Source organism: Somniosus microcephalus, chromosome 9, assembly GCF_052327205.1.
Source record: "Somniosus microcephalus isolate GS21.2 chromosome 9, FLI_Smic_1.0, whole genome shotgun sequence".
Lineage (NCBI taxonomy): Eukaryota > Metazoa > Chordata > Chondrichthyes > Squaliformes > Somniosidae > Somniosus > Somniosus microcephalus.
Window position 1 is genome coordinate 185,763,937 of NC_140995.1, and position 24,544 is coordinate 185,788,480.

General features: G+C 42.2%; 1 protein-coding gene across 2 annotated transcripts in view; it reads right to left on the bottom strand.

Moving 5' to 3' along the window:
- Positions 1–1,563: 1,563 nt before the first annotated feature.
- Positions 1,564–24,544, bottom strand: part of ttk (ttk protein kinase) — a 48,170-nt gene continuing 25,189 nt past the window's right edge. For both annotated transcript variants that reach the window (XM_085997682.1, XM_085997683.1), the window contains exons 16-22: positions 21,080–21,231; positions 20,405–20,529; positions 17,489–17,566; positions 13,447–13,623; positions 11,851–11,938; positions 6,864–6,961; positions 1,564–3,282 (exon numbers count right to left, since the gene is read on the bottom strand). In XM_085997682.1, the coding sequence (XP_085853808.1) occupies positions 3,205–3,282; positions 6,864–6,961; positions 11,851–11,938; positions 13,447–13,623; positions 17,489–17,566; positions 20,405–20,529; positions 21,080–21,231 (796 nt within the window). In that variant the 3' untranslated portion in view covers positions 1,564–3,204. The remainder of the gene's footprint in view (positions 3,283–6,863; positions 6,962–11,850; positions 11,939–13,446; positions 13,624–17,488; positions 17,567–20,404; positions 20,530–21,079; positions 21,232–24,544) is intronic.

The following is a 24,544-nucleotide window of genomic DNA, read 5'->3' on the forward strand; positions in this document are numbered from 1 at the left end:
CAATCAATGAGGAATCTAGCCAATTAATGGCCTTGCCCACTCAATGGTCTCAAACTGCTGTCAATCAAAGCCACGACCCTAGGCTGGCACCTATGCTTTGATCTGTTACCAGATGACACGTGAATACCCTCAAACCTATCCTGAAATTTCTTAATCACCTTAAATCAACAGTCAATAGGCTATCAATTGGTTAGAATGTCTTAGTGATGGACATTTCTCAGTCTGACTGTCACTGACATGCCAAATTGTACAGAACACCTTAAAAAGTAAGTGTTCATCAATTACTTTATGGAACAAGCAATGGCTTAAGATGCATTTCATTGCAAATAATGACTGATTACTTCAGACAACCATGGCGTAGGCTATAGAAAACTTGCAGTTTAGAGTCCTTTTGACTGTTCTGAGCTGATGGCTTTTTTGCTGACAAGTTGTTTGTGTGGCCTTGAATATTAGTGCCCTTGCATGCTATTTCTAGCTGTACAAAACAAGTAATGTGAGTACAAAAAAGTAAAGGACAGATTTTTCTGTAGCAGGGTATCTAATGGCACCCTTCAACTCCAAACATTTTTGCCCAAGTTGCTGAAAGTGCGAGCTAATAAAAGTGCAGCGAGGGAAAGAGCATCTGGGACCGAAGTGAACAGAGCAGCCAACTCTATCTCCTTAACCAATCAGAATGAAGGATTAAGAAATACACAATGGAAGGACGGAGGAGGAAATTAGAGTGGGTGACTTAATTGTCAAATCAGGTACAGAGAGAGAAATAAAAAGAGGGAGTGAAAGATTAGATTGAGAGAGGAGAGACAGAAAGGAAAGGTTAAAAGAGAGACTTCTAAAATCTTCAACAATTAAATCTGAAGGAATGAGGCTTCACACTCCTAACAGTTCATTTTCAGTGCCAGAGAGGTTGGTTGGCAGTAATTAACAATCATGCTATTAAAAAGTTACTTACACTTGAAATGACAAGACAACTTTGTGGCGAATTTAGCTCGTACCTGCCATGCAAATAGAGCAACTTCACGACATTCAATCCCTTTCAACGGTGAGCCAGATTTGCGAAGTTAATGGTGGAGCGGCGCAACAGCAACTTTTGGATATTAGCATTTAACCGCACATCTGCTCCTCACCTGAAGTTGTTATACCATTTACATATAAATAACAGCGAGCACCATTAGCCTAATCATTATTTTGAAACCAAAATCTAGCCCAAGGTTTTTTATCACAAGTGCATTGTATTCTTATGAACACGATACAAGGCCCAGGGCCGAGAGTCAGTCAATGATTTCTGATTGTGAAACAGGCTCTGTAGACCTACTGTATGAGAGAGTCTATTCAGAGGTGGCTGCATAAAAATTCAGGGAACAGAAAAATGGCTGCTGCGATCAGACTTAAACATCACAAATCTTTGCTGGAATCAAGCAGCCTCCTTGTAAAGAAAATATTCAAAAAAGTGTATTCACAAACAGGCCTAGCTGGACAATGTGCTGATGAACTACATGCAGGCTGTGTCGACCTGTTACATTAGCATTAATGTAAACATTACATCATGTTTGAAGAAAAAATAGCTGCTTGGTACAAATATTTAATTGGAATAGGAATGCTATATCAACATTTATTAGCTGACATTTTAAACCAAATTTTTCCAGTGAGCAACAAACTACATAAAACTGCAGAGAATTTCTCTTCTATAGTAGTTAATATCTTAATGTGGGCATACTTCTGAAACAAATCTGCATTACGTTTAGAGTGTATGAGCATGGTCACAAATGGTTATATCTTCACTAATGTCACATTAATGTTCCACATTATAACTAGCGTCTCATAATTTCACTGCTAATTGCCAGTTAGCTTCAACTTTCCCTCAATTAAAGCAAGTAGGTTAGATCGACAATTTAATGTTCTTTTCCCTCTTCTCTCCCCAAGGCATTAATTTAAACAGTGTTGTTATCCAACAGCCTCTTCAACAAATTCTTCAATGACTAAGCCATGCCTTTTCATAGTTCTTGTACAACTATTTTAAAATCTCAGGAGCTTTGAAAGGTGAAGTTATGATGTGATATACCTATTAGAGAAGCAAACAAATATCACTATACAGAGGATTCATGGTGAGTTAATACTTCAACCAAAATTGTCTGAGGTTATGTACTTGCTTACATGTTCTCTTTATTTGTATTTACAAAACAATTAGGTATAGTATATTAGTAACAATTGCAATCAGCTGATTAGTTTATATTTAGATTCATCAAAATTTGTCTTTTCTTTTTAAATACAAGAGTACTTGTATATCTAGCGTAGACCAAGTTTAATAGGTGCTACAGTTCAAAGTATTTACAGGTTATCTCAACAATATGTAGGTAGGTAGCTGGGTGGTGCAACACACTGACTTGTCAATCAGGTTGTGTATAAAAGAAAATTCACCATCAGTGCAGGAAAATAAACTAAATCTCCATCTTTACGCACCTCAAATTCCAATTGATTGATCAAGAAAATACAAATTCAAGATTTTAAAGCCTCAAATGTGAACGTGACAATGGGTTAGACTGCCTTTTCACCTTTGGTACCCATGTTAAATTCTAGCCCAAAAGGATGGGAATGAAATCTCTGGTAGCTGTATGTGAATGAGTTTGGATAGTCTCCATTCAGTTCCAAGAATGTAATGGAACAAAGCACAAAACAGCCTTTATTTAACAATCTGAAGCCCACGGATGGTTATGCAAAATGCAAAAAGATCAGACTGGTGCAGTGGCGGCTGGTCTTCCTAAGTTGGTGAAAAGCAGGGAGAGCTTTACTTTGCCACTAACTTCTAAACCTGACGCAAGAGTGCTTGATGAAAAGAAAAACATTTGTTACCAAATTATTTGAAAATACCTTGAATCTTGCATCTTTAGAAATAGTGCTAAGTTCTTTGAGCCAACCTCAGTCCTCCCCCTCTTTGTAAATCAGCATATGTAGACTTGTATGCTACTGCTACTACAGGTGGATGGGAAGCATTGTTCTTGGCAAGACACCATGATGTTACACACAACAGGCTGTATACTATATACACAAAAAGATCAGCGACAGCCACATGGCAGTTTAAGAATCAGATCAATCTTCCATTGCTCTACATGTTCCAAGAGACATAGGATCCAAACTCTCAGTCTTCGGGATCTGCTATTCTCTGGCTCGATTCACATTTTTCATCTGAGGAATGCATCATTATATTTGCTACAAATTGTGACGGGATGGCTTCACAAAAGCGGACACATCGAGATCATGGCCATTGTTGCACTGTTCCCATAAAACCTACAAAAGAAAGAGTTAGGTTGCTGTAAAGCATGCTTTCAGCATTTAAAACTGTTAAATCTTGGTGATACAGGATGGAATGTGTATTCAATGATGCAGACCTTGCCTTCTGCAAAATCAATGACAATGGAATGCAGTTTGCATGCACAGACAAGCTTCTAAATGTTGTCCAAATTGCTAGCTCTGCTTCAATCACAGAGTTATTTTAAATTAAACAATATACCAAATAGTGTTATAGGGGAAAATTGTGCGCAAAAGTATTGACAATTCTGAAATACCTCCCCCCACTTAAATTTTTATTTTATAAGTACAATTATTATTCTGGACACCACACACGTGCTCAGTATGCAACAGACTGCTTTGGCTGAGGACATGCACACATAATTCCAAGAGGCAACTCCAAAGCAGAGTTTTTAGTTCGGTACCAATTGAGTACCATAATATTATTTTGTGAAATACACTGTTAAGTAAGATTCTTGCTGTGGGTAGGATTACAGAAAAATGCAACAGAAATTGACCAATATTCAAATACACTGGTTCATATATTGACTTAAGGAACATAATCGGGAAAAGTTCCAATTCAGTACTGCTTCTCTCAGAAGTACGTTTCAATTAGAGTAAAATTAGCCTGTAAAATGTTTTACCCTTACACACACTGCTCCAGAATACTCTAGGTCATGCCATGTTGTAACACAAAATGTTTGAGAGCACAAATCAGACAATTTATAGTGGCACTACAATGTAAAACATGTTTATGGACAGAAACCTGTACCCTGTGCTGGTTTGCCTAGCTTGGCTCAGTTGGTAGCCTCGGAGTCAAAAGGTTATGGGTTGAGGAGGCCCCTCCCAGCACTTAGGCATATACTCTGGAGACATTGTGATGCAGTCACGAGGGAATGCTGCATTGTTGCAGGTACCACCTGTCAGATGAGGTGTGAAAAAGTCCCTATCCAATGTCCACCTGATCAAACAACGGGTAAAGTTCCCATAGTACTGTTTGAAGTATAGGCAGTTCCCCTGGTGCCTTGACCAACAATTCTTCCTCAACCACCACCACCACAAACAGATCAACTGGTCACTTACTTCATGGTGAGATTTGACTGTGCACAAAACAGCTGTTTTAACTAGAACAGATAAGGGGGAACCAGTAGATGTGTTGTATTTGTATTTTCAGAAGGCATTCGATAAGGAGCCACACAAGAGGTTATTAAACAAAATTAGGGCTCATGTGATTGGGAGTAATATACTAGTATGGATTGAGGATTGGTTATCGGACAAAAAACAGAGTAGGAATAAACGGGTCATTTTCGAGTTGGCAGGCTGTAACTAGTGGAGTACTGCAAGGATCAGTGCTTGGGCCTCCACTATTCTCAATCTAATTCAATGATTTGGATGAGGGGACCGAATGTAATGGCCCAGAAATTCAGGTCGGAGGCTTCCCGCGGGTGCAAGCCCCCGATCTGCACTTACCTAGCGCGCCGGCCGTTCAGCTGTGGGCCCGCATGGGATTCCGATCCTGGGCCTCCTCCAACTGCCGGCGTGCAGTGCTTGCATATCCCAGGGGCGCAGTTAGTTCGATGCATCCCCTAGGATCACGTGGGCCACGGAGAGCCAATGGTAGCAGGGAATGCTTCATTCATAAGTTTGACAGGAAGAGCTGTCAAACCTATAAATACTATAAGCCCCAAAACACCACTAAAACCTCAAATAAATTTTTTAAATCTTTTAAAAGTGTAACTGCTGGAGGCTTACCCTCCCGGAGAAAGCTGCAAAAAAAAACGTAAGTTCAATGCGCACGCGCTGCCTCTCCGGCGCGCGCGTTCGACTTCTGAACCCCTTCTTTCAGGGGAACGGAAGTGCCGGTTTCCCGCGCATGCACGAAACCGGCACTTTCGTTGGGCCTACGCGTGAGTACCCAGTGCGTACTCACCCGTGGGGACCCGAATTTCTGGGCCAATATATCCAAGTTTGCTGATGATACAAAGCTAGGTGGGAATGTAAGTTGTGAGGAGGATGCAGAGGCTACAAGGGGATATAGATAGGCTAAGTGAGTGGGCAAGAACATGGCAAATGGAATATAATGTGGAGAAATGTGAAGTTATCCACTTTGGTAGGAAAAAGAGAAAAGCAGTGTATTTTTCAAATGGAGAGAGATTGGAAAATGTTGGTGTGCAGAGGGACCCAGGTGTCCTTGTACACAAATCACTGAAAGTTAACATGCAGGTACAGCAAGCAATTAGGAAAGCAAATGGTATGTTGGCCTTTATTGCAAGAGGATTTGAGTAGAAGAGTAAAGACGTCTTACTGCAATTATATAGGGCCCTGGTGAGACCACACCTGGAGTATTGTGTACAGTTTTGGTCGTCTCGCCTAATGAAGGATATACATGCCATAAAGGGAGTGCAACAAAGGTTCACCAGACTGATTCCAGGGATTTTGGGGGGGGGGGGGGGGGGGGGAAATTGTCCTATGAGGAGAGATCGAGTAGACTAGGCCTGTATTCACTAGAGTTTAGAAGAATGAGATGTGATCTCATTGAAACATACAAAATTCTTACAGGGCTGGACAGGGTAGATGCAGGGAGGATGTTTCCCCTGGCTGGGGAGTCTAGAACCAGGGTCAGTCTCCGAATAAGGGGTCAGCCATTTAGGACCGAGATGAGGAGAAATTTCTTCACTCAGAGGGTGGTGACTCTTTGGAATTCTGTACCCCAGAGAGCTGTGGATGCTCAGTCGTTGAGTATATTCAAGGCAGAGATCGATAGATTTTTGGATATTAAGGGAATCAAGGGATATGGGGGATAGTGCAGGAAAGTGGAGTTGAGGTAGATCAGCCATGATCTTATTGAATTGCAGAACAGGTTCAAGGGGCCAAATGGCCTACTCCTGCTCCCATTTCTTAGGTTCTGTTTACCTACAAAAAGGAACTGTATTTCCAACCAATTTATTGTATGTGACATGTCTCTCAGAAATGTTGTGACAAAACCCTAGTTGCACTGCATGGATTTTAGCGTTGTTCTGGTTCCCAAACTGCAGTATTAATCACGTTATGAAAGAAATGAATATGAAATAGGGAACCACAGAAGGGACGAGTTAAAAAAATTAAATTTTAAAAAACAGAAGGAATAAGCAAATACGTTAACTATTTAGGTAGCCACAGTGATTTCCTTTTTGATGCCTGGATCACTGACTCCGAAGTCAAGACTATTACTGATGCTGGAGAGACAGCCTTGATCCTTACCAAATGTCAGCGTGAATGTAAAATTGAAAACTTAATGAAAACATGGCATGTCTGATTACTTTACATTACAAGTACTGTATAACCACTGCAAGATGGTCAGGTCAGAAGAACAAGAACTATTTGACTTTGTCTATTTCAATACAAAAAATGTCAGTGAAGCACTTTGATAAAGTACTATAGAAATGAGTGTATTATATTGCAAGCTACTGTACTATCTAGTGAAAAATACAAAATATGGTACAAGTTTTGCAGTGTTTCCTACTAAAATGAAGTAGACAGTTAACTACAAAACAATTATTGACAAATCCAAAATGTGAAATAAAAGTCAGGATATGACTTACTCTAGTTGCCCTGGTGATGCTGTTTGGAGAATTCAAAGCTACCAACTGGCTTAAGATGTGATGCACTTCTTTTCTGGATGCCTTGCTGGATTCCACTTCTATACAAAACAAAGCATTCCATTGTTATGCCCAACACAAACTCTCAAACCGTTTAGCCAGATAGAGGAATGCTCTCTTTACAAAGTGGCACTTTCTCAGATACAATCAGGAGCCCCCTCCCATATTTTCTCCCCAGCCATTGTGTAACTCAACAAGTGCACCTTTTAAGTAGGAAAATCTTAAACATTTCATGTTCACACTTAATTCCCATTTTATTTTGCACTCAAAGGCTAACTATGATTTTAATTACATTTTGCAATGAATTTTCAGAAAGATCTCTAAATTTCCTGTTTCTGTGCAGAGCTCATTTCCCCATCTTTCCCAGAGCAATTAAACTTCATATTTACTGTATGAATTATGCTAGTGACATTTGACAATTCTTTGGAGAAAATAGATGCATTTCCAACCTAGACAGCCTATTAAAAACAAAGGATTAAGGGTACACAAGCCTCGCCCCAAAATTGTGATGCTTTATGCATCACAATACATTCTCACCTACCCACCCAAAGCCATGTAATCTCCTGGTAGAGGCAAAAAAAGACAGATTTCTTACATTAGTGACTACACTTTAAAAGAATTTAATTGGCCGCAAAGCACTTTGGGACAATGAGGTTGTGAAAGGCGCTAGATAAATGTTAGTCTTTCTTTTATAAAAACCCAGGCCAATTAATTAAGAACTTGGAAAATTCCTCTCCAACCCCCTTAGAACATAAAGGAGCAGGAGTAGGCCATAAGACCCTTCAAGCCTGCTCTACCATGCAATAAGACCACAACTTCACTTTCCTGCCCTATCCCCATATCCCTTAATTCCTCTGGAGTCCAAAAATCTATCTATCTCAGCCTTGAATATACTCAACAACTGAGCATCCACAGCACTTTGGGCCAGAGAATTTCAAAGATTCACAACCCTCTAAGCGAAGAAATTGCTCCTCATCTCAGTCTTAAATGGCCTACCCCTTATCCTGAGACTATGCCCCCTAGTTCTGGACTCTCCAGCCAGGGGAAACAATCGCTCAGCATCTACCCTGTCAATCCCCCTCAGAATCTTGTACGTTACAATGAGATCGCCTCTCATTCTTCTAAACTCCAGAGAGTACAGGCCCAATCTACTTAATCTCTCCTCATTGGACAACCCTCTTATCCCAGGGATCAATCTAGTAAACCTTCATTGCACCGCCTCCAAGGCAAGTATGTCCTTCCTTAAATAAGGAAGCCAAAACTGCACAGTACTCTAGGTGTGGTCTTACCAGAGCCCTGTACAATTGTAGCAATACTTCCTTACTCCTGTACTCCAACCCTAACAATAAAAGCCAACATGCTATTTGCCTCCCTAATTGCTTGCTGTACCTGCATGCTAACTTTGTGTTTCCTGTACAAGGACACCTAAATCTCTCTGAACACCAACATTTAATAGTTTCTCACCATTTAAAAAATATCCTTTTTTCTATTCTTCCTACTGAAGTGAATAACTTCACATTTCCCCACATTATACTCCATCTGCCACCTTATTGCCCACTTAACCTGTCTATATCCCTTTGCAGGCTCTTTATGTCCTCCTCACACCTTACTTTTCCACCTAGCTTTGTATCGTCAGCAAACTTGGATACATTGCGCTCGGTCCCTTCATCCAAGTCATGAATATAGATTGTAAATAGCTGAGGCCCAGGCACTGATCCTTGTGGCACCCCACTAGTTACAGCCTGCCAATCTGAAAATGACCCATTTACCCTACTCTCTTTTTTCTGTCTATTAACCAAACTTTATCCATGCCAATACCTTATTCCCCAACCCCATGTACCCTTATCGTGCTTAACCTTTTAAATGACACCTTATCGAATGACTTTTGGAAATTCAAATATACTACATCCACTGGTTCCCCTTCATCTACCCTGCTGGTTACATCCTCAAAATAACTCAAATTTGTTAAACACGATTTCCCTTTCATAAAATCATGTTGACTCTACCTAATCATATTATGATTTTCTAAGTGTCCCGTTACCACTTCTGTAATAATGGATTCCAGCATTTTCCAGACAACTGATGTCAGGATAACTGGCCTGTAGTTCCCTGTTTTCTCTCTCCCTCCTTTCTTGAATAGCAGGGTTACATTTTGCTACCTTCCAATTAGCTGGGACTTTTCAAAAATCACATCCAATGGATCCACTATCTCTGCCGCCACCTCTTAGAACCCTAGGATGTAGGCCATCAAGTCCAGGGGATTTGTTGGCTTTTAGTCCCATTAGCTTCTCAAGTACTTTTTCTCTGCTGACATTAGTTACTTTAAGTTCCTCGCTCTTATTAGCCCCTTGGTTCCCCACTATTTTTGGTATACTTTGTGTGTCTTCTACTGTGAAGACAGATACAAAATATTTGTTTAAAGCCTGCCTATTTCCTTGTTCCCCAATATATCTCCTGTCTCAGCCTCTAAGGGACCAATGCTTACTTTTGCTGCTACTCTTCCTTTCTCTTACAATCTGTTTTTATATTTCTTGCTCCTTTACTCTCATTCCATTTTCTCCCTCATCAATGTTTTGGTCATTCTTCGCTGGTTTCTAAAGCTCTCCCAATCCTCAGGCTTACTACTATTCTTCTTTTATTCTAATACTATCCTTAACTTCTTTAGTTAGCCATGGATGGCTCACTTTGCCTGTGGAGTTTTTATTTCTCAATGGGATGTATATTCATTGAGAATTTTGGAATATTGAAAGCGATTGAACGTAGTTCAAGAGATCCTGATTTATGTTACAGGATACCCAACTCTTCTACAAGGGGATTTCCACTCCAACCAGAAACAGGTCCAGCTCTCCCTTGAAAGAATACACCGAATCAGCATTCATCACGAGTCGGAAACCGTTCCAGAGGTCCAGGGGAAAAGAAGAACCGCCCAACATCCAACCTGCTTCTGCCCTTACATAACTTGTAAACAGGACTTCTAACATCTTATCTGTCTCCCTAACCTATCCAGTTGAAATAATTGCTCTATATAAGCACAGTTACATCCCTTAATTATTTTATATACCTCAATCAAATTATCTCCAAGTTTACACTTCTCTAAAATAGAGACTGAGCTCATTGAGCCTATCTGGGTAACTAATTTGTTTTAAACAGGGAAATCTAGTGGCACCCTTTCCAAAGCCTCAATATCTCCCACCATGTGAAGAGACCAAAACTGGGCACAGTATTCTAACTGAGGCCTAACCAAGTCCTTGTACAAAGACAAAATGGTATGCTCCTTTGCTTTAAAAAAAGTGAATTGTCTTGCCAGAACACTGTTCGTTTAGCTATAGCTCCATGGCATTGGTCATGAACCTTTAGAGATTGATACACTAAAACACCCAGATCCTTTTCTTTCACCACTAGGTTTATTTCTATTCCCCGTAAGTTTAGCATTTGACCTGCCCATGTGCATAACATTACACTTTTCTAAGTTGTACATTATTTGCTAAACAGGGGTCAGATACCCCAGAACATCCAGCTCTGCTTGCAGTAGTTGAGCATCCTGTAACATTCGCACATATCTTCGTATCTTCTGCAAACTTGCAGAAAATGACCAATACCTACACGTAGCTTATTAATGAAAATAGTAAATAGCAAAGGCCCCAATACCCATCCCTGCAGGATACATTCTAAGCAGATTGAAATCCATCGACAACCACGTTCTGCCCACAGACAGACATTCACCCATAATATGGTCTTCTCTGTCCAACTGCTCATATAGTACATCCCTAATGAATCCCTCGAGCATCTTACCTATTACTGAAGTCAGGCTTGTAGTTTCCAGGGTTTGCCTTAACCCCCTTTTAAAAAATTTGAACTATGTTAGCCTCCTTTCAGTCTAACAGAACAGTTCCTGACTCCAGTGAGCTATTAAAGATACTGGCAAGGGTTCACATAGCATCCGTCCCATCTCAAGGATCCTTGCATAGATATCACCTGGGCTGGAAACCCAATCTATTTAAAGTTCTGTATTCTTTCTAAAACAATATGCTCATCTATTTTATTAACAATTTTTTTTGTTACCAGTGTCCACAATCCTCTCTTTCATTAACCATTTAGCTGATCTAATAGCAGCCATAGCAACTTTTAAACTGTTATTGGTACTTGTGTTTGTTTTGCTGTGCATTATGTACTTCTAATTTATAAAAATAATTTTTGTTTACATCTTATCTGTCTTTGTACATGACCAGTCAACCACCTTGGCCTCTTCTTACCACACACCCTTTTTAAAACATTTTTTGGGACGTACATGGCTTCCACGTGCTTTAGTTTGCTCTTTAAAACTTGCCTTTTATATTCTGCATCAGTTTTAACCCCACCCAGTAGAGTTGACCAATAGACCTACACCAAATACTCTGGTCATTTTATTAAAGCTAGTCCTTTTGAAATCTGGAATTAATTGTAGTTTTTCAACACGTGGTCTGTTTCCCAGCTGTTGTCCCACATGGAGGCCTGACACCATGTTAGGCTCGCTATTAAACACTAGATCTTGTATAGGATTGCTCCTGGTTTCCTCTTTGACATGTTGCCATACAGAAACATTGAAGAAGATGTAAAAATCATAGATTCTTACAGCACAGGTGGTGGCCATTTGGCCCATCATGCCTATTCTGGCTCTTTGAAATAGCTATCTAATTAGTTCCACACCCCTACTCTTGCCCCATAACCCTGCAAATTTTTCCTTTTCAAGTATATATACCCAATTCCCTTTTAAAAGTTACTATTGAATCTGCTTCCACCACCCTTTCAGGCAGTGCATTTCAGACCATAACTCAGTAAAAAAAAAATTACTCCTTTGGTTCCGTTTCCAATTATCTTAAATCTGTGTCCTCTGGTTAGAGTAAAGAGTTCAATTCATTGGAAACAGTCAATTTGAGGTTAGATGACCTACCTGACTGCTGAACTTGGAGATGCACGTAGGGATGATCGAGCAGTGCTGCAATAGATATCCTTTCCTTAGGATTCCTCATCAAGCATTTCTATTTATATAAAACAAGCTTCAACTCATGCAGTACAGCAAAGGACCACATTACAGGATATTTAGTCACATTAAATACACTAAGAAACTTTCAGAATTAAAGCCGAGACATCAAATGCAGGCTTCACCAACTTTGTGCAGTTACAATTTTTAGAGAATTAAAGAACCGCAACATTGTCAACTTTTATTTTTTCCTCACTTAATTAAATTACACTGTTTAAACATAGACTAACACTACACCATTCAGAGGAGTACATATATTGCAGTACAGAGTCACATTTATTTTTCAATTTTCTCTCCAGTGAATAATAGATGCCAGACTCAAACCCAGACAGTTGCATCTTAGAACCAGACATTTACAGGACAGCAGGAGGCCATTTGATCCATTGCGTTGGTGCTGCTTCTTTGCTAGACTAATTCAAACCTAAACCCACAGCCCCATGCTATCCCTATAGCTCTATTTCTTCTCCGGCATCAAATATTCCCTGGCTCACCGCCCCTTTCTCGAGCAATTAGGGATGGGCAATAAATGCTGGTCTTGCCAGCGACACCCACATCCCAGGAACGAATAAAAAAAAAAGTATCTACTTTTCTGTTAAGATACAATGATCTTTGCTATACCTACTCCCAGTGGCAATTTATTCCATGTTCCAACAACCCATTGCATGAAGAAATGCCTCCTAACCTCCCTCCTCACTGAGTGACAATTTAAAATGGAGGACTCTACAATCTACAAAGATAGCCTTTCCTTATTCACCATATAAAAACCCTTTAATTTTAAAAACCTCTTAATTTCCTCTTTTCTGTTTTGGTGGAAAGTTCCACTATCTTAAGTATCTCCTCAACTATAAGCTTCTCATCCCAGGTGTCAAAACTGAACACAGTACGCTGAATTGCCTTGTGTAAGGAAATAGGGAAGAGAGAGATATGGCAACGGAACAGGCACATGGGATTAGGGCTACTGCTCATGTGGAGGATAAACAACATGGACTTGTTAGGCTGAATGGCCCGTTTCAGCATTGTAATTTTTAAGTTATTAATCGAAAATAAATATGTAATCATTTAGAACAGGAAAACTCAGAGGCAAAGCACTTTAGTAACTGGTCACAAAATAATTGCAGGTTTCCACCATCTGGTAGTGGTGTGGAGCAATCTCAATTCTCTTTTCCCTCCATCCCCAACTCTGGTAGCCATGTTGTTTTTTATTTGCTGGGAAGACAGGTTTGATTTTATTTCTAAAATATATAGATCGGTGAATTTTTATTTTACATTTACTTTTTTCAGCCTCCAGCTGCCACTCCCAAAGCCACAAGTTAACCCTCCTCGAGCATTCCACCGAGCTCCCGGACTGTGATCCACTCCTCCCAACTTGGGGGAGGAAAAGAATCACACAAACACAGGTTTTCTTGTGTTCTCACTGTTCTCGCCTTTACTTGGGTTTGATATGCAAGATGAGAAATTAAAATAAAATGTTGTTTTAAACAATTTATTTGATAGAAAATTGCATACCTTCAGTACATCAAGAAGATCCTTTTCTGCAATAGCAGGGAATTGTATTTCATGGCTCAGGTCTGTAATAGCCTGTAGCTTGCTGATCTGGTTTGTAAGGTGTTGAAATGGCGTCTTCCCATAAGTCATGTAGTACAAGATACAGCCAAGGGACCACACATCACTCTTTGGACTTATCTGTAATGAAGTGCATGGTGAAAAAGTCTTCTGCAGTGCCATGGTTAGGTACTTTTTAGTAAGGCAATCAGAATAGATCTAGATGTTCTAAGCCTGTTAAAAGTTTGTGAAAAAATGAGAGCTAAAATTGTCAATACTTTTTAAATTAATATTTTCCTTTTATTTCCAAGGAGTAACCAAGGACAATACACATAACCAAAAGCAAATGATGCAACAATGGTGCATTGTACATCTACTAACCCAAATTATAGGCATGCATTTTAGAGAATGGCATTGAAATAGCTGGTGTAGTGGCTCAAGCTATGAGCTATCCACCTAGAATACAACCCATGAGCCATCTCCTAATTACCTGTAGCCTTCAGCAAACTTGCTACCCTGCATGGCTCTAAGCCTCCATTCATATCTTGCCCAGGTATGAAACGTTGAGAAGCGCAATTCGGTGCCACTTTATTTTATCTATGCATTCAATTTTTATCTTTACCAGTTTTAAAGTTGAGAAAAGGTAGCAAGATTGTGTACAAGATGCATCAGTTGGCTATCTGTGCTGGGAATTTCCTCGGGGCTTTGCCCATCTGCTGCTGTAATTTCGGCAGAGTGGGAGAAGCCCCAAATACCTGATGCTGGCATTTAGTAATGCTGGGTAGAATAAATGGGGTTTAACTGCACTGAGGGCTGTGCTCGGTTTTGGTAGCAATGGGAATCGTCTTGGACATTGACATCAGTGCAGTGGCACTACTGGGATTTGGCACCATGGCGAGGGAGACGATTCCTTTGGTTTCACATTACTATGGAAAGAAAACCTAGGGTTTAGCAGAACTGGGGTGGGTGGGACATGGCTCATTGGTGGCTTCCTAGCATCGGTCAATAATTAGGGGAGGGGTACGGCATGGGCCTGATGGTTTAACATGGGTTAGGAGCATCTCAAGTCAGGCAGCCATGGTTTGTAACTTTCCAAAGAGATCTCTGCAAAAATAAAATTTGAGGACAGATTTTCACCTTCACTGCCCGAGCGGTAATCTGGCAGACAGATCGCCCACCCGTTATAGTACCCACCAGATGTTCATTCCACTGAAATCACCAATATGAAAATCAGGCAGGTTGTATAAAGTGCAGGTGATCTGCCCACCAGATTACTGCCCTGGTGGTAAAGAGGACAGCCTATCCCTTGGTTTCTGGAAGTGCTGCTTTGTTCATCTGTCAGTCACTAGCTCGGTCTCAGATGTCAGAAAATGTAAACATTGTAATCAGCATCAACAAAAAACAGGTGAATCATCATAATTAGAGGCTTTACTAATTCTCAAATTAGGATGAGAAAAGTCAATATGCCTCTCAGCCCAAGACAGATTTTGTTAGTTAATTTAGCTAGCTAAATGCTAAAGATACATCCTGGGGAAACTGCACATTACACATACTCCTCCTGCAGGACCTCCCTTCAACCAAACCTCCCTTCAGCCAACAGTCAGACGTCTAGGAGAAAAAGATCAAGGCCAAGCTCAAGCTTTTGGAGAGGCTGAAGCCCTCAACTAAAAATTTTGAAGGTATTAAAATTCACAAAGCTAGGTGGCAGTGTTAGTTGCGAAGAGGATGTGAAGAAGCTTCAAGGGGATCTCAACAGGCTCAGTGAGTGGGCGAGAACATGGCAGATGGAATATAATGTGGATAAATATGAAGTTATCCACTTTGGTAGAAAAACAGAAAGGCAGAATATTTCCTAAATGGTGAAAGATTGGGGAATGCAGATGCTTAAAGGGACCTGGGTGTCCTTGTACATGAGTCACTGAAAGTGAATGTGCAGGTGCAGCAAGCCATTACGAAGGCAAATGCTATGCTGGCCTTCATTACAAGAGGATCTGAGTACAAGAGTAAAGAAGTCTTACTCCAATTATAGGGCCTAGGTGAGACCACACCTGGAGTACGGTGTACAATTTTGGTCTCCTTACCTAAGGAAGGATATACTTGCCATAGAGGGAGTGCAACGAAGGTTCACGAGATTGATTCCTGGGATGGCGGAACTGTCGTATGAGAAGATAGTGTGAGTAAACTAGGCCTGTATTCTCTTGAATTTAGAAGAATGAGGGGTGATCTCATTGAAGCATACAAAATTACAGGGCTTGATAGGGTGGATGCTGGGAGAATGTTTCCCTTGGCTGGGGAGTCTAGAACCAGGGGCCACAGCCTCAGGATAAAAAGGTAGGCCATTCAGGACTGAGATGAGAAGAAATTTCCACAGAGGGTGGTGAATCTTTGGAATTCTCTACCCCAGAGGGCTGTGCAGGCTCAGTCATTGGGTATATTCAAAACAGAAGTCGATAGATTTCTGACGAGTAAGGGCATCAAGTGATATGGTGATAGGGCCGGTGAATGGAGTTGAGGCAGAAGATCAGCCATGATCTCATTGAATGGCGGAGCAGGCTCGAAGGGCCGAATGGCCTACTCCTGCTCATATTTCTTATGTGACAATGCAATTGAAAAATATCATGCTATTAAGAGTATTTTTTTTAACACTTTATTTTGTACATTAGAAATTTTAAGCAGAGAAAATAGAGCAGACTTTTTTTCCCTCCAAGAAAAGCATTGAATGATTCAATTGGTTCATCAAAAAGCAGGAGTAAAATATTTATATAAGATTTCCCCTTATAAATGCTTATAAAGGAAGATTCCATTATAAATGCTGACACAAAAATAACAAGCGTGTATAAGAACTGAAATCCGTATGAAATATTTTTAATGTACTAGTTGCCATAGCATTGCTCATGGCGAGTTGGAAGGTAAAGTGGGAAAGGGTTGCTGAGTAAGTTGGGGTAGGTTGCGTTAGCAAGGGACCATGAAGTTTAGGCTGGGGAAAAAAGGATTTGAAGTAGTAATCGGACTGTTTTCCAAACATAGATTAAAATAGATCGATTTTTTTCAATATTGTTTTGTATAGCATTGCCCATGGTAAGTCACAGAATATAATCTATGTATCGCACGTCTGACAGTGTTGCTGGTGGTAACTGATTTTCCTCTATTGGTTGTCGGTATATGCTCTTCTAGTTTCTTGTGTTTATTTTCTTCTTCTGCCTTTCGTTATTTTGTTTCTTATCCCTCTCGTCAATGGGCAGTGCAGGCACAGGTCAGGAGAGTGAAGTGTGATGGTTGGTGGAGGAATCTAGCTGGAGCTATAGGAAGGTTTTGAGTGATAGGGGCTCCTGGCTGCCTTGAAGTTTCCCCTACCTTCCCATAACACACTTGCTCCAGATGTCTATTTTTCATTTCTGCTTAGCATCGCTACCTGATGCTCGTGTACTCTTTGCTGCTCCCCATCTGTACACTTCTCTCCCCGCGTAACCCGATCCCTTTCTTTGTGACTCATCCGGCCTTACCCACCCCCAAATTCATCTTTCATTGCTATTTCCACCATGCACTTTATTTTCACATTCCCAACCCCTTCTATTCTCCATCTCCCTCCTCACAACACCACTTCCCCTGCATACTCACTCCCCAGTTGCCCTGCCAAACTCCCTTCCCACTTAACTCACAAATATCCCTTCCTCACCAGAAATTCACCTTTGCTCCGTTTCAAACCCCTTGGTTCTACAAGTTGCAATCTCATTTCTCTCTACACTCATCCCTCCCCCACCATGGCAGACTGGGGAGTGCTCTTTGCCAGCCTGTTCTTTCGCCGGTGCAGCCTGTAATACTTCACAAGCCTCATCAGTTATTTTTTCTGGTAAGCCAGCAGTTCAATTCTCAAAACACTAGGAGGACATCTGATTCTTCTAGTGGTTATAGCTGTAACTCATGCGATACAGCAAAATTTAAATTCAAGTACATGTACCGAACCTATCCGTGTATATATAAATATATACTTAAACACAGTTCTTACCTTTGACTTTGGTCTGTTTTCACCATTGGAGAATGTATCTTTAATAGTCTCGGGTGCCATGAAATTTAATGTGCCAACCTGAGAGGCAGAGGTAAATAAGGTTAGTATTCAGATATTGGTACACTGATCTGGTTAAAGAAAAATAATATTGGTTCATTGTTATCGAATTGTAAACGTTAATTCTTTGGCTTAGGAATTCCATCACATGTTACTGTGGCTTTGAGAGAGAATTTGTACCCTAAACAGTTTGCCAACTCAGGCATGCCTTGATCAGAGGTAGGATTGTTGTTCTTTGCTAGGAGACAGCTAGAACTAAAACATTACATCCAATGAAACAGATAAATTGAAAAATCTGTAACAAGTCAAAAAAGGTACAAACACAGCTCCAAACCACACCAGACCAGATTGAAAAGGGGTGATCAGGAGGGAGCTTTGTACTTGGATACTATACTTAAAAGAACAAAGGAAACCGTACCTATATTAAGTGACTCTCATTCATTTAACCGCCACATATAATTTGGTGGTGGGTGAGGACCTGCATCTTTAGGCCACCTTCAGACACAGCAGACTCCGGAGATCCCCACCATCACAGAAGCCAGTCTTCAGCCAATTCAATTCACTCCACGTGATATCAAGAAATGGCTGAGGACAGTGGATACAGCAAAGGCTGTGGGCTCCATCCTGACAGCATCCCAGCTGTAGTGCTGAAGACTAGTGCTGAAGACTTGTGCTCCAGAACTAGCCACACCTCTAGCCAAGCTGTTCCAGTATAGCTACAACACTGGCATCTACCCGACAAAATGGAAAATTGCCCAGGTATGCCCAATCAACAAAAAGCAGGACAAATCCAATCTGGCCAATTACCACCCCATCAGCCTACTCTCAATCAGCAGCAAAACGAAGGGGTCGTCGACAGTACTATCAAGCAGCACTTACTCATCAATAACCTGTTTACCGATGCTCACTTTGGGTTCCGCCAAAGCCACTCTGCTCCAGACCTTATTACAGTCTTAGTCCAAACATGGACAAGAGTTGAATTCCAGAGGTGAGGGGAGAGTGACTGCCCTCGACATCAAGGCAGCATTTGACCTAGTGTGGCATCAAGGAGCCCTAGTAAAATTGCAATCAATGGGAATCTGGGGGGGGGGGGGGGGGGGGGAGGCAGGGGGGTAACTCTCCACTGGCTGGTGTCATACCTAGCAAAGGAAGCTGGTTGTGGTTGTTGGAGGCCAATCATGTCAGCTCCAGGGCATCACTGCAGGAGTGCCTCAGGGCAGTGTCCTAGGCCCAACCATCTTCAGCTGCTTCATCAATGACCTTCCCTTCATCATAAGGTCAGAAATGGGGATGTTCATGGGCGATTGTACATCTGCAACTCCTCAGATAATGCAGTCCATGCCCACGTGCAGCAAGACCTGGACAACATTCATGCTTGGGCTGATAAGTGGCAAGTAACATTCGCGCCACACAAGTAATGACCATCTCCAACAAGAGAGTTTAACCACCTCCCCATGACATTCAACGGCATTACCATCGTCAAATCCCCCACCATCAACATCCTGGGGTCACCACTGACCAGAAACTTAACTGGACCAGCCACATAAATACTGTGGCTACAAGAGCAGGACAGAGGCAGGGTATTCTGCACCTCCTGACTCACCAAAGCCATTCCCCATCATCTACAAGGGAGTCAGGAGTGTAATGAATACTCTCCACTTGTCTGGATGAGTGCAGTTCCAACAACACAAGAAGCTAGAACATAAGAACACCAGAAATAGAAGCATGAATAGGCCACTTGGCCCCTCAAGCCTGCTCCGCCATTCAATAAGATCATGGCTGATCTTGGGCTCAAAGCCACTTCCCTGCCCGCTCCCCATAACCCTTCACTCCCTTATCTTGCAAAAATCTGTCCGTCCATCTCCACCTTAGTGACCCAACCTCCACAAAGATACCATCCAGGACAAAGCAGCCCGCTTGATTGGCACCCCATCCACCACCGGCACCCCATCCACCACCGGCATCAACAAGATGCACTGCAGCAACTTGCCAACGCTTCTTCGGCAGCACCTCCCAAATCTGCGAACTCTATCGCCCAGAAGGACAAGGGCAGAAGGTGAATGGGAACACCTTCTCCTCCAAGTCACATACCATCCTGACTTGAAAATATATTGCCGTTCCTTCATCGTCACTGGGTCAAAGTCCTGGAACTCCCTACCTAAAACCACTGTGGGAATACCTTCACCACAGACTGCAGTGGTTCAAGAAGATGACTCACCACCGCCTTCTCAAGGGCAATTATGGGTGGGCAATAAACGCTGGCTTTGCTAGTGACGCCCACATCCCATGAATGAAAAAAAACTTGGCATGTTTAACTTTTGCATAAAAGATCGGAAATTCAAGCAGTGGGAGGTGGTCTCAACAGAAACCTTTCATTCGGTCAAGAAACACAACAACAAGGCCTGCTTCTCACTAGTCACCAGAAGAGATGTTGGTGCAGTCGTTGGGACAGTTCTGGCAAAAACAAATTACTTTTAGTGGCTCTCAGACCCTCCACAACCAGCAGCATCACCTCATTCCTTTGTTACAATGCCACCAAGGGTAGCCTGATTGCAGTGGCAGCAAAGTTAAGTAAATGGGGCATGAATCAAAACTGCCTAAACTCAGTTTTCTTCCAGAGGAGTTAGTATACAGCTATTTTAAAGAGGTCTTTCACCCCATCAGTCTGAATTGGATTCAATCCTAAATTATACAAGTAAAATCATAGCATACAACCCACCATCATCTACTCGCCCAATGGTTTCTCTCAACACATCACAAGTCCAACTATGGACAAAGTTAACCTTAAACACTACAAGTTCTATCAACCTACTAAAATCTTTACAAAAGTCAGCTTAACCCAACACACCCATCACTCACCAGAGCATCTTTACTAATACTGGTCACATCTGGTTGTATCTCGTTGGCAATACCAAAATCTATCAACTTCAGCATTCCTTCAACCATCAGAAAATTGGCTGGTTTCAGGTCACTGTGAATAATGCCTAAAAAAAAAAAAATTCATTATGCTTTCTCATGGAATGGGGATGAAATTACAAAGACTACATAGTCCCAACATTCAAGAATTTTACAGTGGACGGTAAAACAAGATAAATGAAATGTACACGTGACCAAATTCAAGAAATTGGTTGGTAGCAATCTTAAACCAAATTGCAAGATGAATACACCTTAAAATCCACTTCAATTATGCACTTTCGTTACGACACAGAAATCCCTTAGAGGTGTTATGCCTCATTTAGTGGTGGCTGGGCGGGGGGTGTAAAAGAGAAAGGGAGTTGGTCGTTGTCAGGAAAATCTTTAGATATTACCCTTAGTGTTACCACACCCGATTGCATTACTATTGCATTAGTAATGCACCCTCATGGTCAAATACCTGACAAACACGCCGTTCAGCTCACACATGAAGAGCAGCCACTTAGGTGGGGGAACAGCATTATCGGCACTCGTGCATTTTTTACACATTTGCAACATTTTTAGGAAAGAAAAAAATTGAATATCAATTTTAGTTAAATGGAGTCTTAAGCAAGTACTTACCATGCTGATGAATCGTGTGAACAGCTTCCAACATGTTTTCCCAGTATAATTTGCGCTCCAATGGATTGATGACCTTTTTCCTTCGGAGCAAAGTGTTTAAGTCTATGTTGCCACATTCCATTACCACGTAGATATAATTTTCTGTGGTCTCACTGTGTTAAAAGGAACCAACTATAAGAGTACATTATTTGAAAGCATTATACACAAAATGTTAAATGCAAAAGACAAGGCTGAAGCATTTGCAACTATCTTCAGCCAGAAGTGCCGAGTGGATGACCCATCTCGGCCTCCTCCAGAGGTCCCCAGCATCACAGATGCCAGTCTTCAGCCCATTCAATTCACTCCACATGATGTCAAGAAACGGCTGAAGACACTGGATACTGCAAAGGCTATGGGCCCTGACAAGATTCCGGCAATAGTACTGAAGACTTGTGCTCCAGAACTAGCTGCGCCCCTAGCCAAGTTGTTCCAGTACAGCTACAACACTGACATCTACCCGGCAATGTGGAAAATTGCCCAAGTATGTCCTGTCTACAAAAAGCAGGACAAATCCGACCCAGCCAGCCAATTACCGTCCCATCAGTCTACTCTCAATTATCAGCAGTGATGGAAGGTGTCGTCAACAGTGCTATCAGGCGGCACTTACTCAGCAATAACCTGCTAACTGACGCCCAGTTTGGGTTCCGCCAGGGCCACTCAGCTCCTGACCTCATTACAGCCTTGGTCCAAACATGGACAAAAGAGCTGAACTCAAGAGGTGAGGCGAGTGACTGACCTTGACATCAAGGCAGCATTTGATCGAGTGTGGCACCAAGGAGCCCTAGCAAAACTGAAGTCAATGGGAATCAAGGGGAAAACTCTCCATTGGTTGGAATCTTACCTAGCACAAAGGAAGTTGGCTGTGGTTGTTGGAGGTCATTCATCTCAATCACATGACATCACTGCAGGAGTTCCTCAGGGCAGTGTCCTAGGCCCAACCATCTTCAGCTGTTTCATCAACAACCTTCCCTCCATCATAAGGTCAGAAGTGGGGATGTTCGCTAATGATTGCACACTGTTCAGCACCATTCGAGACTCGTCAGATACTGACGCAGTCCGTGTCCATATGCAGCAAGACCTGGACAACATTCAGACTTGGGCTGACAAGTGGCAAGTAACATTCGCACCACACAAGTGCCAGGCAATGACCATCTCCAACAAGCGAGACTCTAACCATCTCCCCATGACATTCAATGGCATTACCATCGCTGAATCCCCCACTATCAACATCCTGGGGGTTACCATTGATCAGAAACTGAACTGGACCAGCCATATAAATACTGTGGCTACAAGAGCAGGCCAGAGGCTGGGAATTCTGCAGCGAGTGTCTCACCTCCTGACTCCCCAAAGCCTTTCCACCATCTACAAGGCACAAGTCAGGAGTGTGATGGAATACTCTCCACTTGCCTGGATGAGTGCAGCTCCAACAACACTCAAGAAGCTCGACACCATTCAGGATAAAGCAGTCCGCTTGATTAGCACTCCCTCCACCACCTGCGCACTGTGGCTGCAGTGTGTACCATATCTACAAGATGCACTGCAGCAACTCGCCAAAGCTCCTTCAACAGCACCTTCCAAACCCGCGACCTCTACCACTTAGAAGGACAAGGGCAGCAGACGCATGGGAACATCACCACCTCCAAGTTCCCCTCCAAGCCACACACCATCCTGACTTGGACCTGTAACGCCGTTCCTTCAGTGTCGCTGGGCCAAAATCCTGGAACTCCCTTCCTAACAGCATTGTGGGTGTACCTACACCATATGGACTGCAGCGGTTCAAGGCGGCGGCTCACGACCATCTTCTCAAGGGCAATTAGGGATGGGCACTAAATGCAGGCCTAGCCAGCGACGCCCACATCCCATCAATGAATTAAAAAAAAAATCTTATCTATTTAGGTACCGACTGTACATTTCCAGTAATTTGTTTTTGTTTCAGATTTCTAGCATTTACAGTTTTTTTTTAAATTTATAATTGGATGGTTGGTAGTGGTGAAAAGAATCGTGTGTTTATCTTTGCTCTCCAAGGTGATCCTGGAGTAGCAGGCTTTCTTAGGAGAGGAGAGTGGGACCCATTCACACTTCGTGTGGTCCAGCCAGATCTAATGGATGGCTAAATCAGTTGTGTGCCAGATATGTTCAAGCCTGCATCCTCAGTGCATGAGCAATCAAACATGGAAGCCATACCAGGGAAACAACCAGGATGGAGGAGAATAAATGTTTTTTTTTTTTTTTTTTACTGGGAACAAGGGGAGGGGTGGGGAAAAAGTGCAGTTGAGAAAAGTCGATGGCTCTAAGTGACTTGAGGGAAGTGTGTTTTCTGGGGGTGAATGCAGAAAGAATTGGAGTTGGAAGCAGCTAGGGAACGTAGGTGGGGAGCAATACAAGGAACTGGTCAGAAAATACGTCAGTGATCGAGACCATAGGAGTCAAGATGCAATGGGACATGGTACGGTTAAAGGGTTGGTCATGAAAACGAATAGGAGAATTTATATGGATGTAGGGGTTTAGGGTGGGCAATGAACTCTGAGGAGAGTGCAAGGGCAGCTGAAATCACCAAGGATGTGAAGTTGCTCAGTGCAGAGGTCGAGGGAAGATATCTCTGGGTGAAACAGGATGGGCCTGGAAGACGGCAAGAATTTTTGAGGAAAAGCGAGGGGTGGAACAAGGCGAGGTGCTCGAAGGAATAGAAAGTAGCAGAGGCGATGGGATACTTCAGCCCCTCAAGCCTGTTCTGCTATTCAATTCGATCTTGGTTGATATGTACCTCAACACCTTTACGTTAAAAAAAAGTGACTGTATATTGGAATCCTAATCAATCCTTACTCTCCCCCTTGAGAGATGCGAAGGTTAATTCCAGTGCGCTTGCTAAGACCAGCTACAGCAGTACAGGTGGGAAAACATGTGATCTTCCTCATCTGTATGGATCAGTAAAATGGCTGATCCCAATCGGCCTACTCCTGAGGTCCCCACCATCACAGAAGCCAGTCTTCAGTTAATTCAATTCACGCCACATGATATCAAGAAACAGCTTAGCGCACTGGATACAGCAAATGCTATGGGCCTCGACAACATCCCAGCTGTCGTGCTGAAGACTTGTACTCCAGAACTAGCTGTGCCTCTAGCCAAGCTGTTCCAGTACAGCTACAACACTGGCATCTATCCGACAATACAGAAAACTGCCCAGGTATGTCCTGTCCACAAAAAGCAGGACAAATCCAATCCGGCCAATTACCACCCCATCAGTCTACTCTCAATCATCAGCAAAGTAATGGAAGGTGTCATCGACAGTACTATCAAGCGGCACTTACTCACCAATAACCTGCTCAATGATGCCTAGTTTGGGTTCCGCCAAGACCACTTGGCTCCCGACCTCATTACAGCCTTGGTCCAAAAATTGACAAAGGAGCTGAATTCCTAGGGTGAGGT